Source organism: Elephantulus edwardii, unplaced genomic scaffold (assembly GCF_000299155.1).
Source record: "Elephantulus edwardii isolate Elephantulus edwardi_28Jun2011 unplaced genomic scaffold, EleEdw1.0 scaffold00045, whole genome shotgun sequence".
NCBI classification, from domain to species: Eukaryota; Metazoa; Chordata; class Mammalia; order Macroscelidea; family Macroscelididae; genus Elephantulus; species Elephantulus edwardii.
The window spans coordinates 1,166,795-1,184,554 of NW_006399795.1; the positions used below are offsets into that span (position 1 = coordinate 1,166,795).

General features: G+C 45.7%; 1 protein-coding gene across 1 annotated transcript in view; it reads right to left on the minus strand.

Annotated features, from left to right (window-relative positions):
* The window catches only part of AGTRAP (angiotensin II receptor-associated protein), a 13,327-nt gene extending 3,158 nt beyond the window's left edge, over window positions 1-10,169 (minus strand). The window contains exons 1-3 of the mRNA XM_006885897.1: window positions 10,143-10,169; window positions 1,884-1,918; window positions 2-106 (exon numbers count right to left, since the gene is read on the minus strand). Of these exons, the coding sequence (XP_006885959.1) occupies window positions 2-106; window positions 1,884-1,918; window positions 10,143-10,169 (167 nt within the window). The remainder of the gene's footprint in view (window position 1; window positions 107-1,883; window positions 1,919-10,142) is intronic.
* Window positions 10,170-17,760: the final 7,591 nt, after the last annotated feature.

Below are 17,760 nucleotides of genomic sequence, written 5' to 3' on the forward strand. Positions count from 1 at the left end.
CATGCTTATGGCGTCGATGGAGTCCCTCTGAGCAATAGCCCACACGCCCAAGGCCAAGATGGCGTAATTTGCCCAGACATAGCTGTCTGAGAATGTGATGCCGCCCCTGCAGAAAGAAGTACCTTCAGATAAAAAAGTGGAAGCACAGAGAAGTGAAGTAACTTAACCAAAGCCACACAGCAGTTAAGTGACAGAGCTGGGACTTGAACCCAGGCAGCCTGGCTCAAGAGCTCAGTCTCTTATCTCTGGCAGAGAATGTCCTTGAGGACAGGGATCTCTTCTATATTTACTATATACTCTGGGCCTAGACAAGGTATGCAGAGGGTTCCAGCGTGTAGGGGGTGCTCTGTAAATTTCAGTGGCAAGTAACACAGAAGAAAACTGTAGGAAATAGCATGTGTAGAGTGCAACTTGGCTCTATAAGTCTTTAACACGTTGCCACACACTTTTTTTTAAATTTAGGTTGTTTATTTTTCATTTCAATGAACATCTACAGAGATTTTGGGATTCCATTCATTTTTAAATTGATGACCGTGCTTAGACAGTGCATAGTCATTTGCAGCAACGTGTTAAATACCTTCCTCACTTGGTTTCAAGAAACAGGCGACCTGGGCCCCAGTCTGGAATCCTCGACTCAGAATCTTGAGGACAGTGACTGAAAATTCCATGTATCTTCACTTCGCCCCTCACAATCATTAATCATGACTAACACTGTTCCCAGAGAGCTCTGGTGGCCTAGTGAGAAAGGAATTGCACTGCCAACACAAAAGCATGCGGTTCAAATCCACCAGATGCTCCAAGGGAGAAAGGTGGGCAATCTCCTCCCATGCAATTTATTGCCTCTGAAAATGAGCTGGAGGGTGTCTACTATGAGTTGGTTCTGACTCAAGGGCACGTAACAGTAACAGTAGCAGTGCTCACAATATTGTGTGTGCACTGTATGGATGCACTGCCCTGGAAAGTTCCCAAAATGTGTACATGAGGGCAACGGTCTCCAGTCTGTTGGGAAGAGAAGTCCTTTCTATAGAAGAAAACTCCCGGAAGCTCACCAGAGAAAGCTAGAAACCACTCTCAGACTTTAATCTCTCTGTGTGGTCTTAAGAGGTTGTCAGAAGAGCACTGTACGCTCCTCCGTGGGAGGGGGTGTGTGCATCCTGAGCCCCACATTACAGATGGAAGCCAAGTCCTAAGAAGCAACCTGTCTATGGTGAACCCCATGTCTGCCTTCTCTTCCCCAGCAGGACAGCCCGTGAGGGTCTGGAGTGTGGTGGAGAAGAGTAGGGTTCTACCTATAAGCAAACAACTCCACTCCTTTGTATCTCAGATTCATTGCCAAGGTGTTGAGAGGCACTATAATCTGCAGAGGTGCCCACTCTAATGACTGACTCCTGGACTTCCCAAGAAAATGAGAGCCATTTTTGTAGTTTTCACCTTCCTATGACCTTACAAAGTAAGCAGGTTATTAATATTCCCATTCTACAGATGCAAAGACAGACTCAGTTAAAGCACAGTCTGACCCAGGTCTACAGGCAGTAATGTATGGCTGCTTCGGGGAGCCCACTGTGGTATTGGAGACGGGTCCCCAGCTTCAAAACCACAGACTACCTGATAGAGAGGTACTGGGGAGGGGCCAGTCGCCAAGTTCCCAGGAGTCAGAAGAGGTGTCTGGAGGGGATGTAAGCTGTCAGCACTGCTGGGCCTATACTTCACCAAAGATGAGAGCTCAAAGCTCCCAGAAAGAGCAGTTAGAGATTTCTAGGAACTGCCTGCTTCAATGACAAGCGTAGGGTTTTAGGAAGCTTGCCAATCATAGTTTTCACTTAGTCTGGGCCAAGCTGGGAGGAAGATGTGGACACAGACCCAGGACCCATGGAGTCACTCACCAGGTAGTCAGCAGCCAGTGAACCAGCAGGATCGCCTGTAACACAAAATTGAGAAGGAAGCATTACAACAGGTCTGAGTCTGACCGCCACAGGGTGTGGGAGTGGGGGCCAGAAGGGAGGTACCTCGAAGAGTGTTATGGTGTGTGTCCCCAAGAGTTATGTTACAGTCCTAACCTTGAACCTATAAATAAGACCTGCTTAGAGGCAAGGGGGTTTCCTGTGTTATATTAAAGAAGTCATATTGCATACTACACACATTTGATCTTAGCCAAAAGGCAGAGAAGCAATATACCCTAAGATGGATCTTAACCCTAATCCTCCTCAGTTTTTGTGTTTAGGTGTTGTGTTTTGTTTTTTTTTCTTGGTGAGAAAAATTTGTATTTACAATTGGCCGGCTTGACTCAGTTTGGATGATCCAAATTTTGCTGGCAACATTCAAAGCATCCTAGTCAGGAGCAAGCTGAACATAGGCCTTCTCTCCATCAGGCCTCATCAAGGTGTTGACCTTGGCCACATCAGTGTCACAGAGCTTCTTCACAGCTTGTCTGGTTTGGTGCTGGTTGGTCTTGACATCACCATGAACACAAGTGTGTTATCTTCTATCTTCTTCATGGCTGACTCAGTGGTCAGGGGAAACTTGATGGCATAGTGGTCAAATATTTGGGCTGCCTTTGGAGTATCAGCTTCTTAGGCCCCGGAAGATGGGTGACGTGCGGATCTTTTACGTGTGGCTGTGGATGCCCTTCAAAACAGCACATGAAAAAATGTTCAAAATCCTTAGTTCTCACCACAAGATAAAGGTAAATAATCCAATAGAAAAATGGGCACAGGATATGAACAGACACTTCACCAAAGAACACATTCAGATGGTTAACAAGCACATGAAGAAATGTTCAAAATCCCTAGCTCTAAGAGAGATGCAAATCAAAACAACTATGAGATATCATCTCATCCCAGTCAGAATAGCAAAATTTAACAGAACAGCAAACATCAAATGCTGGTGAGGTTGTGGAACAACTGGAACCCTGATTCACTGTTGGTGGGAGTGTAAAATGGTGCAACCACTGTGGAAGGCGGTATGGCACTTTATCAAAATCCCTGCTCTGAGAGAGATACAAATCAAAACAACTATGAGATTATCATCTCACCCCAGGAAGAACAGCAAAATTTAACAGAATAGCAAACATCAAATGCTAGCAAGGTTGTGGAGAAACTGGAACCTTTATTCACTGTTGGTGGGAGTGTAAAATGGTGCAACGACTATGGAAGGCTGTATGGCATTTTCTCAAAAAGATGCAAATAGAAATACCATTTGATCCAGCAATTCCACTACTTGGAATTTACCCTAAAGAAACTATAACTGTCCCCCAAGCAGATATATGTACACCCATGTTTATTGTGGCTTTGTTCACAATAGCAAAGAGCTGGAACAACTCAAGTGCCCATCAACAAACAAATGGATAGAGAAGCTCTGGTATAGTTACACAATTATTATGCTGCATTGAAAAACAAGGATTCATGAAATAGTATACAAAATGGGTGACTCTGGAGGACATTATGCTGACTGAAATATCTTAGTAACAAAAGGACAAATATTGCATATGGCCACTGTTGTAAAATGGGACTGACATCATGGTTGAGGGAAGACTGAGAAAGAGAGGATAAATAATGTATACTGCATTGAAACAGATGAGAGAACTGTTTAAAAGGGATATATGATTAGGTATTACTGTCATGACAGGAGTCCAGAATGAAGGAAGGCTACACAGTGAAGTGGACTTGGAAGGGATTGTATAAAAATGAAGGAATTTTTCATTTACTTTTCAAAGAGAGGAACGAATGGGGGGGAGGGGTGGACAGGGAGAAAAGTGCAACAATGAATGAATGGAAACCCTAAGTCTCTGTAAACTTTCATTAAATTAAAAATGCCAGCCTCAATAGAGAAAAGGAACAAAAAAAAAGTTGAGGCTGTACATGATAGATCTTTTGGTGGTGAAAATAGCACACTTACTGCTAGTCAAAAGTCTTGAAGTTCAAGTCCACTCAGAAGTGCCTCAAAAAAAATGTCTGGCAACCTACTTCTGAAAAAATCAGCCCCTGAAAAACGAGGGAGCATCTAACACACATGGAGTTTCCCATAAGTTGGAGTCTATGTGGCACTGACTGGTTTGTTTTTTCCTTTTGTGAACTCTAGAAGGTTCCTTTGAGGTCACTTGTCACTACTGTGTCAAAGGAGCCCAGGTGATGAAGTGTATACGTGTTGGGCTGCTAACCAAAAGAGTGGTGGTTCAAGTCCATCATCTGCTCTTCAGGAAAGAGATGGGCAGTCTCAGAGACTCAGTGGAGGGTCTCCAGGAGTCAGAATCAACTTGAAGGCAGTGAGTTTGTCTGGGTTTTTGGTGGGCTGGTCTCTATATGGTAGATAGAGAACTCTGCTGGCCTAGAGCTAAGCAGCTGCACAGCCAACCCAAAGGCACGTGATTAAAATCTACCAGCTGCTCCAAAGGAGAAAAATGGGTAATCGCCTCCCATGCTATTTATAGCCTCTGGAAAGCCACTGGACGGTCAGCTATGAGTCGGTTCCAACTCAATGGCACATAACAATATATGTCAGGTAGGAAGTGCTGGTAGATTAGTCCATAGACCAGTCTGCTAAGCCAAGCGCCACACCTCTGTGGCACTTTGAGTCAGTGACTTTGTAGGAGAAAGACGGGCAATCTTCACAGCCTTCTGAACCCCACTGGAGCATCAGCTATGAGATGGTCCCAATTCAACAGCAATGTGTGAGTGTGACATGTCAAATCCCATTCAAAGTGCCTTTTGTATACATTTAATGTACATTTAACACATAATCTTCTTAGCTGCTACTATCCTATTTTATTGTTAAGAAAACTAATGCTTAGAAGTAAGTAACTTGTTCAAGGTCATATAAGCAGGTCAGCTGCAGGCCCAGGATTCTAACAGGCTCCTCTGTCCAGAATTGAGCTACTAACATATGTTGAGTTATTGCTTTACATCAGCCCTGGGGCCTCCATGAAGAGCACAGGAGATGTAGTATCTGGTCTCCCAGAACTGACACCTAACCAGGAGATAGTCATTAATCAGATAATCAATCTTAGGAATGAGGGGTTAAAGGGGACCCTATTTAAAAGAAAAGTCGTTAACAAAGGACAAGGAATCTCCTCCTATGAGGGAGAACACTTAAAGTGAGGCTGAAGGTGATCAGTGGATGGTTGGTCAGATGGTAAAATGGCTGTATGTACAAAGGCCCTGTGTAATTTTTTTTTCTATTTGATTCTTTTTAAATAATTTAGTTTGTTTATTTTTCATTTCAATGAACATCTACAGAGATTTTGGAATTCCATTCATTCATTGTTGCACCCTTCTCCCCACACAACCCCCCCATTTGCTCCTCTCCTTGAAAAGCAAAAGAAAAACTCCCTCATTGGTACACAATCCCCCCCCACCTCCCCAAACCCCACCCCCTGCCCCCAAATATAATCCACTCTGCAACCCTCATTGCCTACTCCTACGATAAAAATAATGCCCTAAAATACTTTTAGACTATTCTCTCCCCCATAGACTTCAATGCCGTAAACATATTTCATCTGATCTTTATTTTAAGAACAGAGGGGAAAGGATCTACCGAAGGCCGCTCAGCCAGCCAGCACGGTCCTGGTGTCCCAGCTTTAAGCCCAACAGGACACGGCACAGAAGGCAGCAGAGGGGAGGCACACATCACAACTTTGCTTCAGAAAACAAAACTAACGGTTGTTACCAAGTCAACTCAGACACCTGGTGACATCTACTCATGCCAGAGGAGATCTGAGCTCCTTGGGCTGATTTTGCATTAAGCAGATTGCCATGCTTTTCTTCCAAGGTGCCTCTTGGATTTGAACTTTTTTTTTCTTTTTCTTTTTTTGTATTTGAACTTCTAAACTTTCAGTTAACATCCAAGTGCTTTAACTATCTGTATCACCCAGGGCCTCCTTCCTCAAGGAAATCAACAGCTGATCCCCACTGGTGACCTCTAACTTCAGAGACAATCTTTACTTCCAAGCAGTTTCACTGTAGCCCTGGTTCTTGTGTCGAGACTTTACCTGGCCAGGTCTCTGGAATCTGGGTGCTTCTCGGCTCTGCAGAGCCTGATCTGTTGTGTTCTTAGTGCAAAGTCGGAACAGACAGCTCACTCTCCAGCACGTTTAATTGCATGAGAGGAGATTGTCCATCTTTCTCCTGTAGAGCAGCTAGTGGATTCAAACTATGTACCTTAGGATTAGCAGTGCAACTCCTTACTCATTAGGTCACCAAACCAGAGCCTGGTTTATGAGAGTATAAATGACACAGCTGAAAGGCTGAGGCTGGCCAGTCCTCCGAGGAAAGCATGCTATGTGACTCTGTGATTTCTCCCAAAGTTGGAAGAGTTTGTACACCTGGCTAAAAGTAAAACTAAACTACACCATTTCTCAGGAAAGATTTGACCTGAACAAACTGCAGATCCACTGACGACATGCAATCCTCTCCCAATGACATCACTGTTTTTGCCTTGTAAATATTTAAGAAACTCAGCACCATTTGGACACTTCTCTTAAACTCCTGAGAAAAGAAACCCAAGAAGGACTAAGCTGCCACAGTTTCCCCATTTTCACGATAGAGAAGACACACCTGCCTAGTCCCCAGACAAGCCTAATGTCAGAAATGCTCCAGCAAGGCCTGGCCCTGCCCTTCCCAGCAACCCCTGAGAGCAGGGAACGGTGACTCAAAGGTCAGCACGAAAGACCTGTCTGCAGGCCCTGGGGGAGATTTCCAGTAATTAATAAGAGGCCGGGTTTCTCAGGTACAGCAGAGAAGAAAAGCCAGAAGCAGGGGAGGGGCTGGGATCTAGAATTGCCTGGGCAGCATGACCGTCCCTGACTGGCAAGAGGAATGGAGCAAAGACCTTGTTAGTTGCATTCCAGTCTGTTCTGACACACAGGTGTGCGCAGAGTAGAACTGTCCATAGTTTTCAAGAGTGTCTGATCTAGAGGAATCAGGTCTTCCGAGGACCATCTGGGTATGTTTGAACCATCAACCTTTCAGCTAGCAGTTGAGCAGTTAAGTTCATCACACCGGGACCTCCTAAGCCCCTTGACATTAGATGTCTCTTTCTCAGCTTGTGTGCAATGAAGTCAGTGATATCGGATAGTGAGTGAAAAGGCATCAGGACCAGCAGGAGGAGACCTGGGTTCTTGTTCTGGGGTCACATTTTTTTCATGCCTGTGAACCTCAGTTTTCTCATCCGTGAAATGGAGGTAGTGCATGCCACCCATACCCCTCATAGAAGCATTGCAACCACTTCTGAGATAAGGCCTCTGGTCAGTCATTGGAGCTACATGTTGGGCGGCAAACCAGAAGAGAAGCAGTATGAATCTCCTAGTCACTAGACAGGAAAGGCAGTGGGAAGTACTCGCATGAGAGGTCCAGGTTAAGCAGGGATTCTAACCAAAAGGTTGGCAGGAAGTTCAAATATACACAGGGGCTCCTTGGAAGGCCTGGACCTCTACTTCCTAAAGATCACAGCCACTGAAATCCCTCCAGGGGCATGAGCTTTCCATGACTGATTTTCTGAAAGCAGATCACCAGGCCGTTCTTCAAGGGTGCCCTGGATGAACTCAACTGTCAACCTTTTGGTTAGCGTCCCAGAGTTAAACTGTTTACACCACCTAGTTAAAGCTGAACCTCAGATAAAGAATAACCTTTTAGTATGTGCCACACATTACATGGACTATACTTATTCCCTCCCACCCCAAATGTGATTGGAAACCCAACCAGATGTCCTGTATCTATCTGGCCTACGGAGCCTCCCAGCACTTGTCTGATTTCAAACTGGCTCGGACTCTTGCAGACCTGGGGAGGTGATTTCCCAGTTAAAAGTGCAGGGCTAGCCTTTTCATTCACACCTACTGCAGCACCCTCAGGCACATAACCCACACCAATCAAGTGCCACTGAGTGGATTTCAACCCTCTAAGGACAAAGTAGAATGCACCATAGAGTTTGCAAGACTGTAAGAATTTACAGAAGCAGACTGCCACATCTTTCTCCTAGGGAGCAGCTGGCAGGCTGGAGCTGCTGGGTTAGCAGCCCAATTTATTAACCATTGTAAAACGGTTCCTACTGGGCTCAAAAAAGCCCCAAATAGTAGAAGTCCATCTGATGGCCATAAAAAATCGGGAAGACGTCAACCTCAACTAATCTAGTGCAGTCTGAAACTGGGGGGTTAAATTCTGACTTTGCCATTTCCATTTCTGTGAGACCTAGGCATGTTCTTTTCCCTCTCTGAAGTTTGCTCTCCTGTAAAAAGCTGATCCTGCCAGGTTCCTCAGGAAGTTGTGACTACTTAATTCACTACTGCTGTTTGCCATCAAGTCAGAAATGACTCATGGCTGACCCACCAGTGAGTTTTCAGAGGCAGTCAATTGCATGGGAGGAGATTGCCCATCCTCCTTCCACACAGCAGCTGGTGGATTCAAACCATGTGTCTTTGGGATGGGATAGCAATGCAGCTTCTTACCACTAGGCCACCACAGACCACTCACTCCACAAACCAGAGTTCTCTTCCTTCTCATCTGCAGCACTGCCCCCACTCGATTCTCTTGCTGCCTTAACTAGTTTATGCCAATCTCTAATCACAGTAAAGGCAATCATCAGGTGTATACTTTCTGTATTGACACCAATTCACCTGAAACACCTGAGCAGGTACTCAAAACCTGGGTATTGATTGATACCAACAAACCTCAAATGTCCTCAGATCAATTTCTTCCCAGCTAAAACTCTAAACCCAAATCCATCTCCTTGTCCCAGTGAGCTCTCGCCCCTGCTGCTGATCAAAAGGAAATTCTGCCCAGGTGAAATCATAGCGAGACATGTCTAGCAGTCTAAACACCGAGGATGGCGTTTGGGAAGCAGCCACCCTTGGACTGCTTTTGTTATCAGGCACCATGGGTACTAAATGGTTTGCTGCTCCAAGTAAAAAGGCATTCATTCTTGGATATGCTGGAGGTAGTCACCCTAAGTGCCTCAGAGGGGCACTACAGCCACTTCTGAGATAAGGAATCTGGCCCGTCACAGGAGTTACATTTGGGCTGCAAATCAGTAAACAGTAACAAACTACTACTTACTCCACCGGAAAAGCTGTGGGAAGTACCTGGGTAAGTGTTCTGCCTGGCACAAGCGATAAAGCACTGGATACTAACCAAAAGGATAGCAGTTCAAATCTACTCAGAGGCTCCTTAGAAGAAGGCCTTCATCAAGAAGCCTCAAAGGGGGCTTCACCAAGACTCAAGGTGGCCAAGTTTAGAGCAAGGTCTACACCTTCAGAATCAAAGCTAAAGGCCCAGGCCTTTGGTCAGCAGACAGGCTGAAGGTGGGTGGGGAGAAAAGGAACAGCCCCAGGCATTCCGGCAGCAGGGAGGACACAGGGCAGGAAATGAAGACACCCCAGGAAGCCCCACAGCGGCTTCCTAAATGTGCAAAATGGGTGTTTTCAGGGACCAAGTAACATCTACTAGTGTTCCTGTTTCTTAGTTACGAAATAAGAAAGCTGGACTTAACAAACTTTGGACAACCACTTTCTGGTAATGTAGCTTGCTTGCTTGTACCTCCAAAATCCAACCAAACCTGTTGCTTACCAGCTGGTTGTGACTCACAGCAACTCCATGTGCTACAGAGTAGAACTGCTCCTTGGCTATAATCTTTATAGAAGTGAATCGCCAGGCCTTTCTTTCACGGCACCGCTTTCAACCCACTTTGAATCAGCCACCATCAGGCCAAACAACTAGCGCCACTCAAGGATCTTAATTTCAATTAGTGCAGGCGACGTGTCCGTCCCCAAGTCCCTCCAGTGGACAGTCAGTGGGACCCTCTCTCCTCTTTTTTCAGGGGCATTCTAGGGGTGTAGGCCACAGCAATTCTCGGGGACGTTGCTCCCAGGTAGAGGCAGCTGGTCCTAGGACAGTGTGACCCTTAATTTCCTTTACAGTCTCTACTCCCCCTTGGTGGCTTTTTCCTGGCTCCCTCCTCTTCGCTGTGGTATGTCTACCCCACTTCCTTTTCACCTGGGAAAGTCTCCGTTCTCTTGTGCCCCTTCTCCCTGCCACCTTCTTTCCCCCCCTTACTGAGCGATCCCACTTCCAAAACTCTTTCCAAAGCACTCAACCTGATCCCAGACACCCGCCGCCCGCCCGCCGCGGAGTGACCACTTCCGCCCCGCCTGTCGCCACCTTCAGGTTCACCGCGGGCAGTTCCATCCTGATCCTGGCCCTGGGGACCTGCGTGACCACCGTGGGGGGGGTCCGTCGTCCCGAGTTCAGGAAATAAAGTTGCCTGGCCCCGCCCCGCCCGCAGCAGCCGCTCCAACCCGGGAACCCAGCACGGCTCGCTGACCACGTGAGGCGGGCCCTACGGTCACGTGAACGTCGCCCGGTTGCTAGGGAACGGCGTCTGTCTGTTCGCCTCCAGGAGGAGCTTCTTCTAGTTACAGCCGCCCAGGCGGTTCCTGGGGGGCTCCGGGGAAAATGTTGGGTTCTGAAACAAAGGGGGCAATGTCCTGCCTGGTTAATATCCCCGTAGGTGATGACGTCTAGGTTAACAGGACCACCTGCAGCCAGGAAAAGCTCGGGAACTTCCAGGTGCAAACTAGTTGTAGCAACAGCTGGTGCTCCGTCCCAGAAACATTCTCTCTTCCCGGAAAAGAGCCCTGGTGGAACAGTGCACTAAGATTTGAGCTACTACCCTAAAGTTTGGTGGAAGAAGGACAAGGAAGCCTGATTTACAGACCTGGGAACAGTCTACTCTGTTCTGCAGGGAAACTATGATTCAGAATCCATATGATAGCAGTGGGATAGATAGACCATGTTTGGATCACCAGATATCCTTTTCAAGATCAATGTAAAGGGCCTAGAACAGTGGCATCTGGAAATGGTTAAGCCTGAACTAGTAACTGAAAAGTGAACTGTTCAAATCCACCCAGAGGCACTTCAGACAATAGGACTAGTGATGTACTTCTCAAAGTTCACAGCCATTAAAAAAAAACAAAAGCAGCCCTGTGGAATTCAGTTTTAATCTGACACACATGTTTTATCCAAGCCTGCTAGTGTATAATAAAACTGATTAATAATCACTGTGGAGAGAATATAAAATAATGTGCATGATTAGTCCCAAGCAGGTGGCATAATGTCTCGAGCTGCCAAGCAAAAAAAAAGGTCAGTGGTCCATATCCACCGGCCACTCCGAAGGAGGAAAACAGCCTCCTCTCCAAAAGATTTGTAGCCAGAGAACCCACACAATTAAATGGTGAGCTGCGCTACACCAAGAGAATAGCCCAGTCTGAGATGAAAAGGATGGAGCGTGGTGAGGAGCAGGAGGAAGTACAAGGCTGGGTCTGTGGTGAGTCTCTGCAGCTCCTGCTAACAATGCATTCATCCTGACTAGCTGGGGCCAGAATCATGGGAGGCAGGGGTGAGGGCAGCTGATGACAGCAAGACCCAGCTGGCCATGGCATTGAAGAGGATCAAAGGAAAGTGAAAGCGTCTGCATCAAAGGAATAGAGGTCCCGCCCTGACTTACTCCTGACTAGAAAGGACAAAGGGAACTGCACAAAAGACATTCCCAGGATTTCAAGCAATATTTTTGGAATTCAAGTTTACACTTTTCCTATTTCTCACTAACCTGTCTCAGGCTAAGAAATGAGAGAGAGAAAGGCACCTGTTTATCTTTGTACTCAAAACAAAACAAAAAAAATACTTCTAAAATATAGTCATTAATCAGTTTGTAAACACCTGCTAGGATAATTATCTAGTACTAGAATGGCTAAATCATGACAGGTGTTTAACTTTTATACAATTACCAAACTGTTTTCCAAGGTGGTTGTATTGTCTTTTAGTATTCTCTTTTTTTCTTGTTGTTGTTATCTACTGTTGAGTTGCCTGAAACTCATTGTGACCCTATGTGCAATAGCCCTAAACCCTGCTCTATCTTGTGCCAATCTTTTTGTCTCTGACACATCTACCACCATTACCCCAGTCAGTGAATCAATCCATCTGATCAAGGGTCTTCCTGTCCTGCACTGTCCCTCCACCCTCCCAAGCATGACGTCCTTCTCCTAGGACTAGTCGTTCCTTGCAGTATGTCCAAAGTATGTCAGACAAAGCCTCAGAATCCTTCAAGGAGCAGCCTGGCTTCACCCCCTCCAGAAGGAGCCTGTTTGTTCTCTTAGCAGTCCATGGTATGTTCAATACTCTTCTCCAACACCACAGCTCAAAGACATCAATTCTCCTTCTGTAATCCCTAGTTATTGTCCATCTCTCTAATGCATAGCAAGTTATTGAAAAGACCATGGCCTGTATCAGAAGTACCTTAGTCTCCAGACTGACATCATAAATTCTCTTCTCAGCATTTAGCAATATCTGAAGGTGTTACATAATTAACATTGTGTTGAGACCTTGAAAGAGTCTCAGAGTAAAGTTAAAATTTTTATGTTTATCTGAATACACTTGAATATTGAGTGTTTCTTCTACAGAAGCTGTAAATTTGCCCTCATGCAGTATTTGCTTTGCCCAGGTGAGGGGTGAGGGCATGATTGGTAAGGATGGTTGATAGTAAGGGCAAAGTTAATTCTTTAAGTATGGAAGAGGCCAATGGCTGGAAAGTTAGGGAGTAACTAGTAATACAATGATGTAAGTAATTCAGACCTTCAATCCATAAACTTCCATTTTGTTATTCATGTTTAAGAGCTCATTCAAGGATGAGTTATTTATTGCATTAAGGAAGTGGGATTAAGATAGGATACAAGCCCCACCATACTAGAAGTTTTAACTCAAATCAACACTCTTCATTCTCTTATTTTCTGCAAAGTTGTATCATTGGCATATGTGGGTTGTTAACGATCTTAGATCTAATGATCTAATCTTGATGTCACCTTCTTCTTTATAAATCCCACATTCTTGGATTGTTTGCTCAGATAGGATACAATCCTGATGCACTCCTTTTCTGATTTTAAATTATGCATTCGCTGCTTCTTGGTCTGTGCAAAGGTTCGAACCACATACCTTTCAGTTGGCAGATAAATTCCTTATCATTAAGCCACCAAAGCTACTTACACTCAAATCCACTAGCTTCAAATCCACTTTTCTTCTGGAAGAAAAATAGACAGTCTCCTCCCATGCAACTTACTGCTTTTGAAAACTCACTGGAGGGTCAGCTATAGGTTGGTTCTGACTTGAGGGTACATAAAAACAAAATGATAATTGAACAACCTACCTCCTAATATCAGCAATCAGGAGATCAGGAAACGTATTGCACTTGGGAAGTCTGCAGTGAGGGACCTCTCCAGATTTCTGAGGAGCAACAATGTCAGTTTAAGGACTAAGGTGTGCCTGATGCAGGCATGGTCTTTTCAATCACTTGCTATGCTGCTGAAAATTGGACAATGAATAAGGATGACAAAAGAAGACTTGATGCCTTTGAGTTGTAGTGCTAGAGAAGAGGACTGAATGTCCCTTGGACTGCCAAAAGAACAAACAGATATGGAGAAAACACAGCCAGAGTGCTCCTTGTCGACAAATATGACAAAGCTTCATCTCACATATTTTGGGCCTGTTGTTAGAAGAGGCTATTTCTTGGAAAGGGACATCATGCTTGGAAAGGTGAGGGTACAGTGGAAGACAGGAAGACCCCCAAACAGACAGAGTGACTGCTACAGTGGGTTCAACTGTTTAAAAAATGATGAGTAGAAACTTTTCCTTTAAACTTCTCATTACCCTCATCACAGGTAATCAGGTTCTGTGCTTCTTGGCCAAAGAACTGCCAGGACATGGAAGAACTTGAGGGTCTTATTCATCTATGTGGCCCTTTGTATCTATGGAAATGATTTCCTTCCTTCTCCTTTGAGGACCAGCTTCAGGGAGTAATAAGATGGCAGGAAATAGTAACACCAGGAAAGAGCACACTCATTAGAACAATCAACCACATAGGAGCAAAAGAGCAACATTTGCCCAAGGATAGAGCTCAGAAGACAGGAAGGAGTAGGAAAGAAGGGTGGATCCAAATGGGAACCACAAAGAGCAAGTGGTGTGAGTGCTGTTACACTGGAGTAACAGAAGACAATGAAACACAATGAAATATGCATGGTTGAACGGAAAACCAATTCGTTCTGTAAATTTTCGCTCAAATTACAGTAAGAAGTTAACAAAATTAAAACAATGATGAGTGATGGATCAAGAAAACAAAACAGGGTCATGATGGGCAAGGTCCAATGGTGATTAATTTTATAAAGCATAATGCATGGGAATGATGGTATGAAACACAATATGAATGGAGAATAGTATGAAACACAATCTATACCAACTTTGCAAGCAAACCAATATAAAATTTTTTTAAATAGTAAAAAAATAAAACAATGAAGGAACCAGTGGAATGCACATAGATTCCAGGCTTTATTCTGGTTACCTGTCTCTGGCTGATGCCAAGACTCTGAAAATATCAACCAATCTTGTGACTTGTCAGTAAAACCAACCATGTCCATGACTCTATTAAAGTCAGCAAGAGGACATTGTCAGGGGATGGGAAATAGGGGGACTCATGTGGCTGAAGTTAGGGTATCAAATCTCCTATTTCTTTCTGTGTTTTCTATAATAGTCTGACCCTACTGGGGGATGTGAGAGCCCTGCTCACAAAACCTAAAGGGAAATGTGTGTGACCCCACTTTGTGCAATATGTACAAATGCATGTTTGTTGTTGTTGTGTAGGGTAGAATCAGAACCAACCCATAGCTGACCCTCCAGCATGTTTGCAGTTAGTGTCACAGGAGGAAATTGTCCATCCTTCTATGGAGCAGCTGGTGGCCTTGAACCGTGTGCTTTGGGGATTGCAGCACAGCTTCTTACCTCTCAGCCACCATAGAGGTCAAAGTTTATTAGTGGTGATGCGGACAGAGGCGGGGTGGGGGCAGTCATCATCTGGAGGGCACTGAACTGCTGAGAGGGGAAAATTTGAAAACAATGGTCACAACAGTTGGACAGCATGATAACAGCAATTAATGTAACATATGAATAAAATGCTGAAACGGTAAATGTTTTGTCATATATATTATCACCACAATAATAATTACCATCATAAAAAAATTCACAGGAGGCTGATTCTAGAATATCCGTCCGATTGGCACAGAATGCAGACTCCCAGCAACAGCCATTGCTGAGTTTAATAGGACCCAGACAGACTCCACAGGTACTCTTTCTTGATCCTTAAAATGCAGGAAACACTGCATAATGTTCCTGTGGCTTCTCCATCGCCTGAGGGTCCTGTGAGGATAACTCTGTGAGCCTCACCAGGGCCAGGCTCACGAGGTTCTTGGTAAGGTTTCCCTGCTCCTCCAGATACCCATGTGCTTGATCCAGTTATCAGAGAACCCATCACAGCGCCCCGTGGAGAGATGGCAGAAAAGGAAATTGCCTGCATGCTGTAGTTATGTTAGAAACCAATGTAAGAAAGGTGGATATTGAAAGCTCTTGCCTAAGATGAGGAAAGCTGCCTAGCTAACTGCTCCTTGACTGCCTACCCTCCAGTGTTTTCCTCACACTCCTTATCCATATCCGGTTTATGACATTTCTCATGTAGGCTTGTGAGCTGCACACATGCGTGCGTACGCCACGTGTCTGCATGCACATTTGTACAGGTAAATGCAGAAGTGTCTGTGTATGAGTGCTCCCTCCTTTGTTCAGAACTGACCTCCTAGCCTTGGACCAGGGTGTGGCATTGAGGGGACCCTGACTGAACGGGACTGACTGCCTTCTGCCCCGACTGCCAGCCTGGGATCTACCTAAGTCCAGGCCACCTCCTCTATCTCACTCTCAGGCGTTCCACCTCTCCACGTGGACAGTGATGGCGTTTCAAGGAAGGCCCCTGAGGCTCCGGCTGCAGCTCGGTGCTGATATGTCAACAGCCGGCCAGCGGCTCCCAGCCTTTGGATGCCTGTCTGTGGGGTTTATCTGGCACTGGCTTTCATCACTGGCGGCTTTGCCTGTTCACTGTCGGTGGCTCTCATGGCTGGCTCTGCAGCAGGCCCTGTGGGTCTCACCTTCCTTTGTGGAGACTGTAAATCGAGCCTGCACTCACGAAGAGGGAGAAATAAGAGAAGAATGATGAAATGGGTGTGGAGACAGTCTGGGCGGCTCCACCAGTTCAAAGCTCTTAGGAGGAACTCTGACCTTTTCATCGAGGAGCTGGCCTGAAGCAGAGTGCAAATCTTCAGGCCTCCTTGTCAGGATGGGGGCCAGCCAGACAACAGGCCTGGTGACCCTGGATGAGCCACAGCTCAGCACCCTCTGTTGCATGTCTGGGGAGAGACGTCCTCTGGTTAGGCCTCCCTTTCCAGTTTAGGGACCAGTGAGCATTGCACAGGTCCTCTGTGAGCTCATGGTGGTAGACAGGCCACTTGGGGCTGGTGGACATTGTTGGGTCTTAGAGTCTAGTAGACTTGGTTGTGACTTCTGACCTTGCCACCTACTGGCCCTATCACTGCAGACAAGTGGCCAAAAGATCTTTCTCTGGGCCTTTGTTTTCCTTCTCTGCAAGTGGCATATGTAACAATCTTCACCTCTCATTTACATCTGAGCTTCAGTGCACCACACCCAATAAACCGAGGGATAATTGCATCCTTACTTGAAGGGCATCTTCTGTGCTGTGCTAGGTGCTGTTAGGAGATCAGGGCCGGGGACACAGTACAGTCTAAGATCACAATGAACAGAGGCATCTAACATGTCCTTGTGCACTATCCCTCCTCAGCCTGGCCTTTCAGGAACCAAGGTATGCGTTTTGGATAGACACTGTAGGGAGGTAATCAAGGGGAAGTAGCACCTCTATTCAGCCACACGTCTATGCAGACCTGGGTCTGTTCACATGACCCACACTCACTCCCAGTCGAGAGTTCATGATAGGAGAACATGTTGGTCCTGGCACACTAGAGCACACGTCAATGCTCAACGTACTTGGCCAGGGTTGGCTTCCACTACCACGTGAGGCCCAAGCTGGCAAATGGAATGAGGCTGTCTAGCTGTACAACCTGCCAAAGACATGTCAGTCACATCCAGGGATGAGGTCCAGAGCCGGGAAGGTGAGTCCACAGTCCTGCCACACCCCCTTCACCCATCACACTGCCACAAAAGCCCAAATCACTGTGGCCTTTAAAAGGTAGTTGTTTGTTAGGTGTTGTCTAGTTGACTATGACTCACAGAAACTCTTGGAGTAACATTCAGAATCCTACCCTATCCTACACTATCCTCGTGAGCTCTGCCATGTTTATGCCATTGCTACAGCCACGGTGTCAATCCTTCTTGTTAAGGGTCATCCTCTCTTTCATTGACCCTCTCCCATTCCCGGCATGACTTCTTTTCCAATCATGCTTTGCATTATGGTGTTGGAGAAGAGCACTGAGTGGTCTATGGACTGCCGAAAGAACGAACACATCTGTCTCAGAGGAAGTGCGACCAGGGTGCTCCTTAGAGGCAAAGATGGTGAAACTTCAACTCACGTGCTTTGGACACATTATCAGAAAGGACTAGTCCTTAACTGGTGGAGAGAACCCTAACATCCATCAAAAGAAAAAGGGATAAACATCATGTGTATGCATACAATAGAAGATTAACCAAAATCTACACTCACATGCGTTTGACTCATAGCAACCCTATAGATAGAGCAGAACTACCTCATTGGGTTTCCAAGACTATAATCTTTACAGATGCAGGTTACCACATATTTTTCTGCTAGAGCAGCTGGTGAGTTCAAATCACAAACTTTTCCCTTCTAGCCAAGCACTTAAGCATTGTGTCAGCAGGATACCTTCGT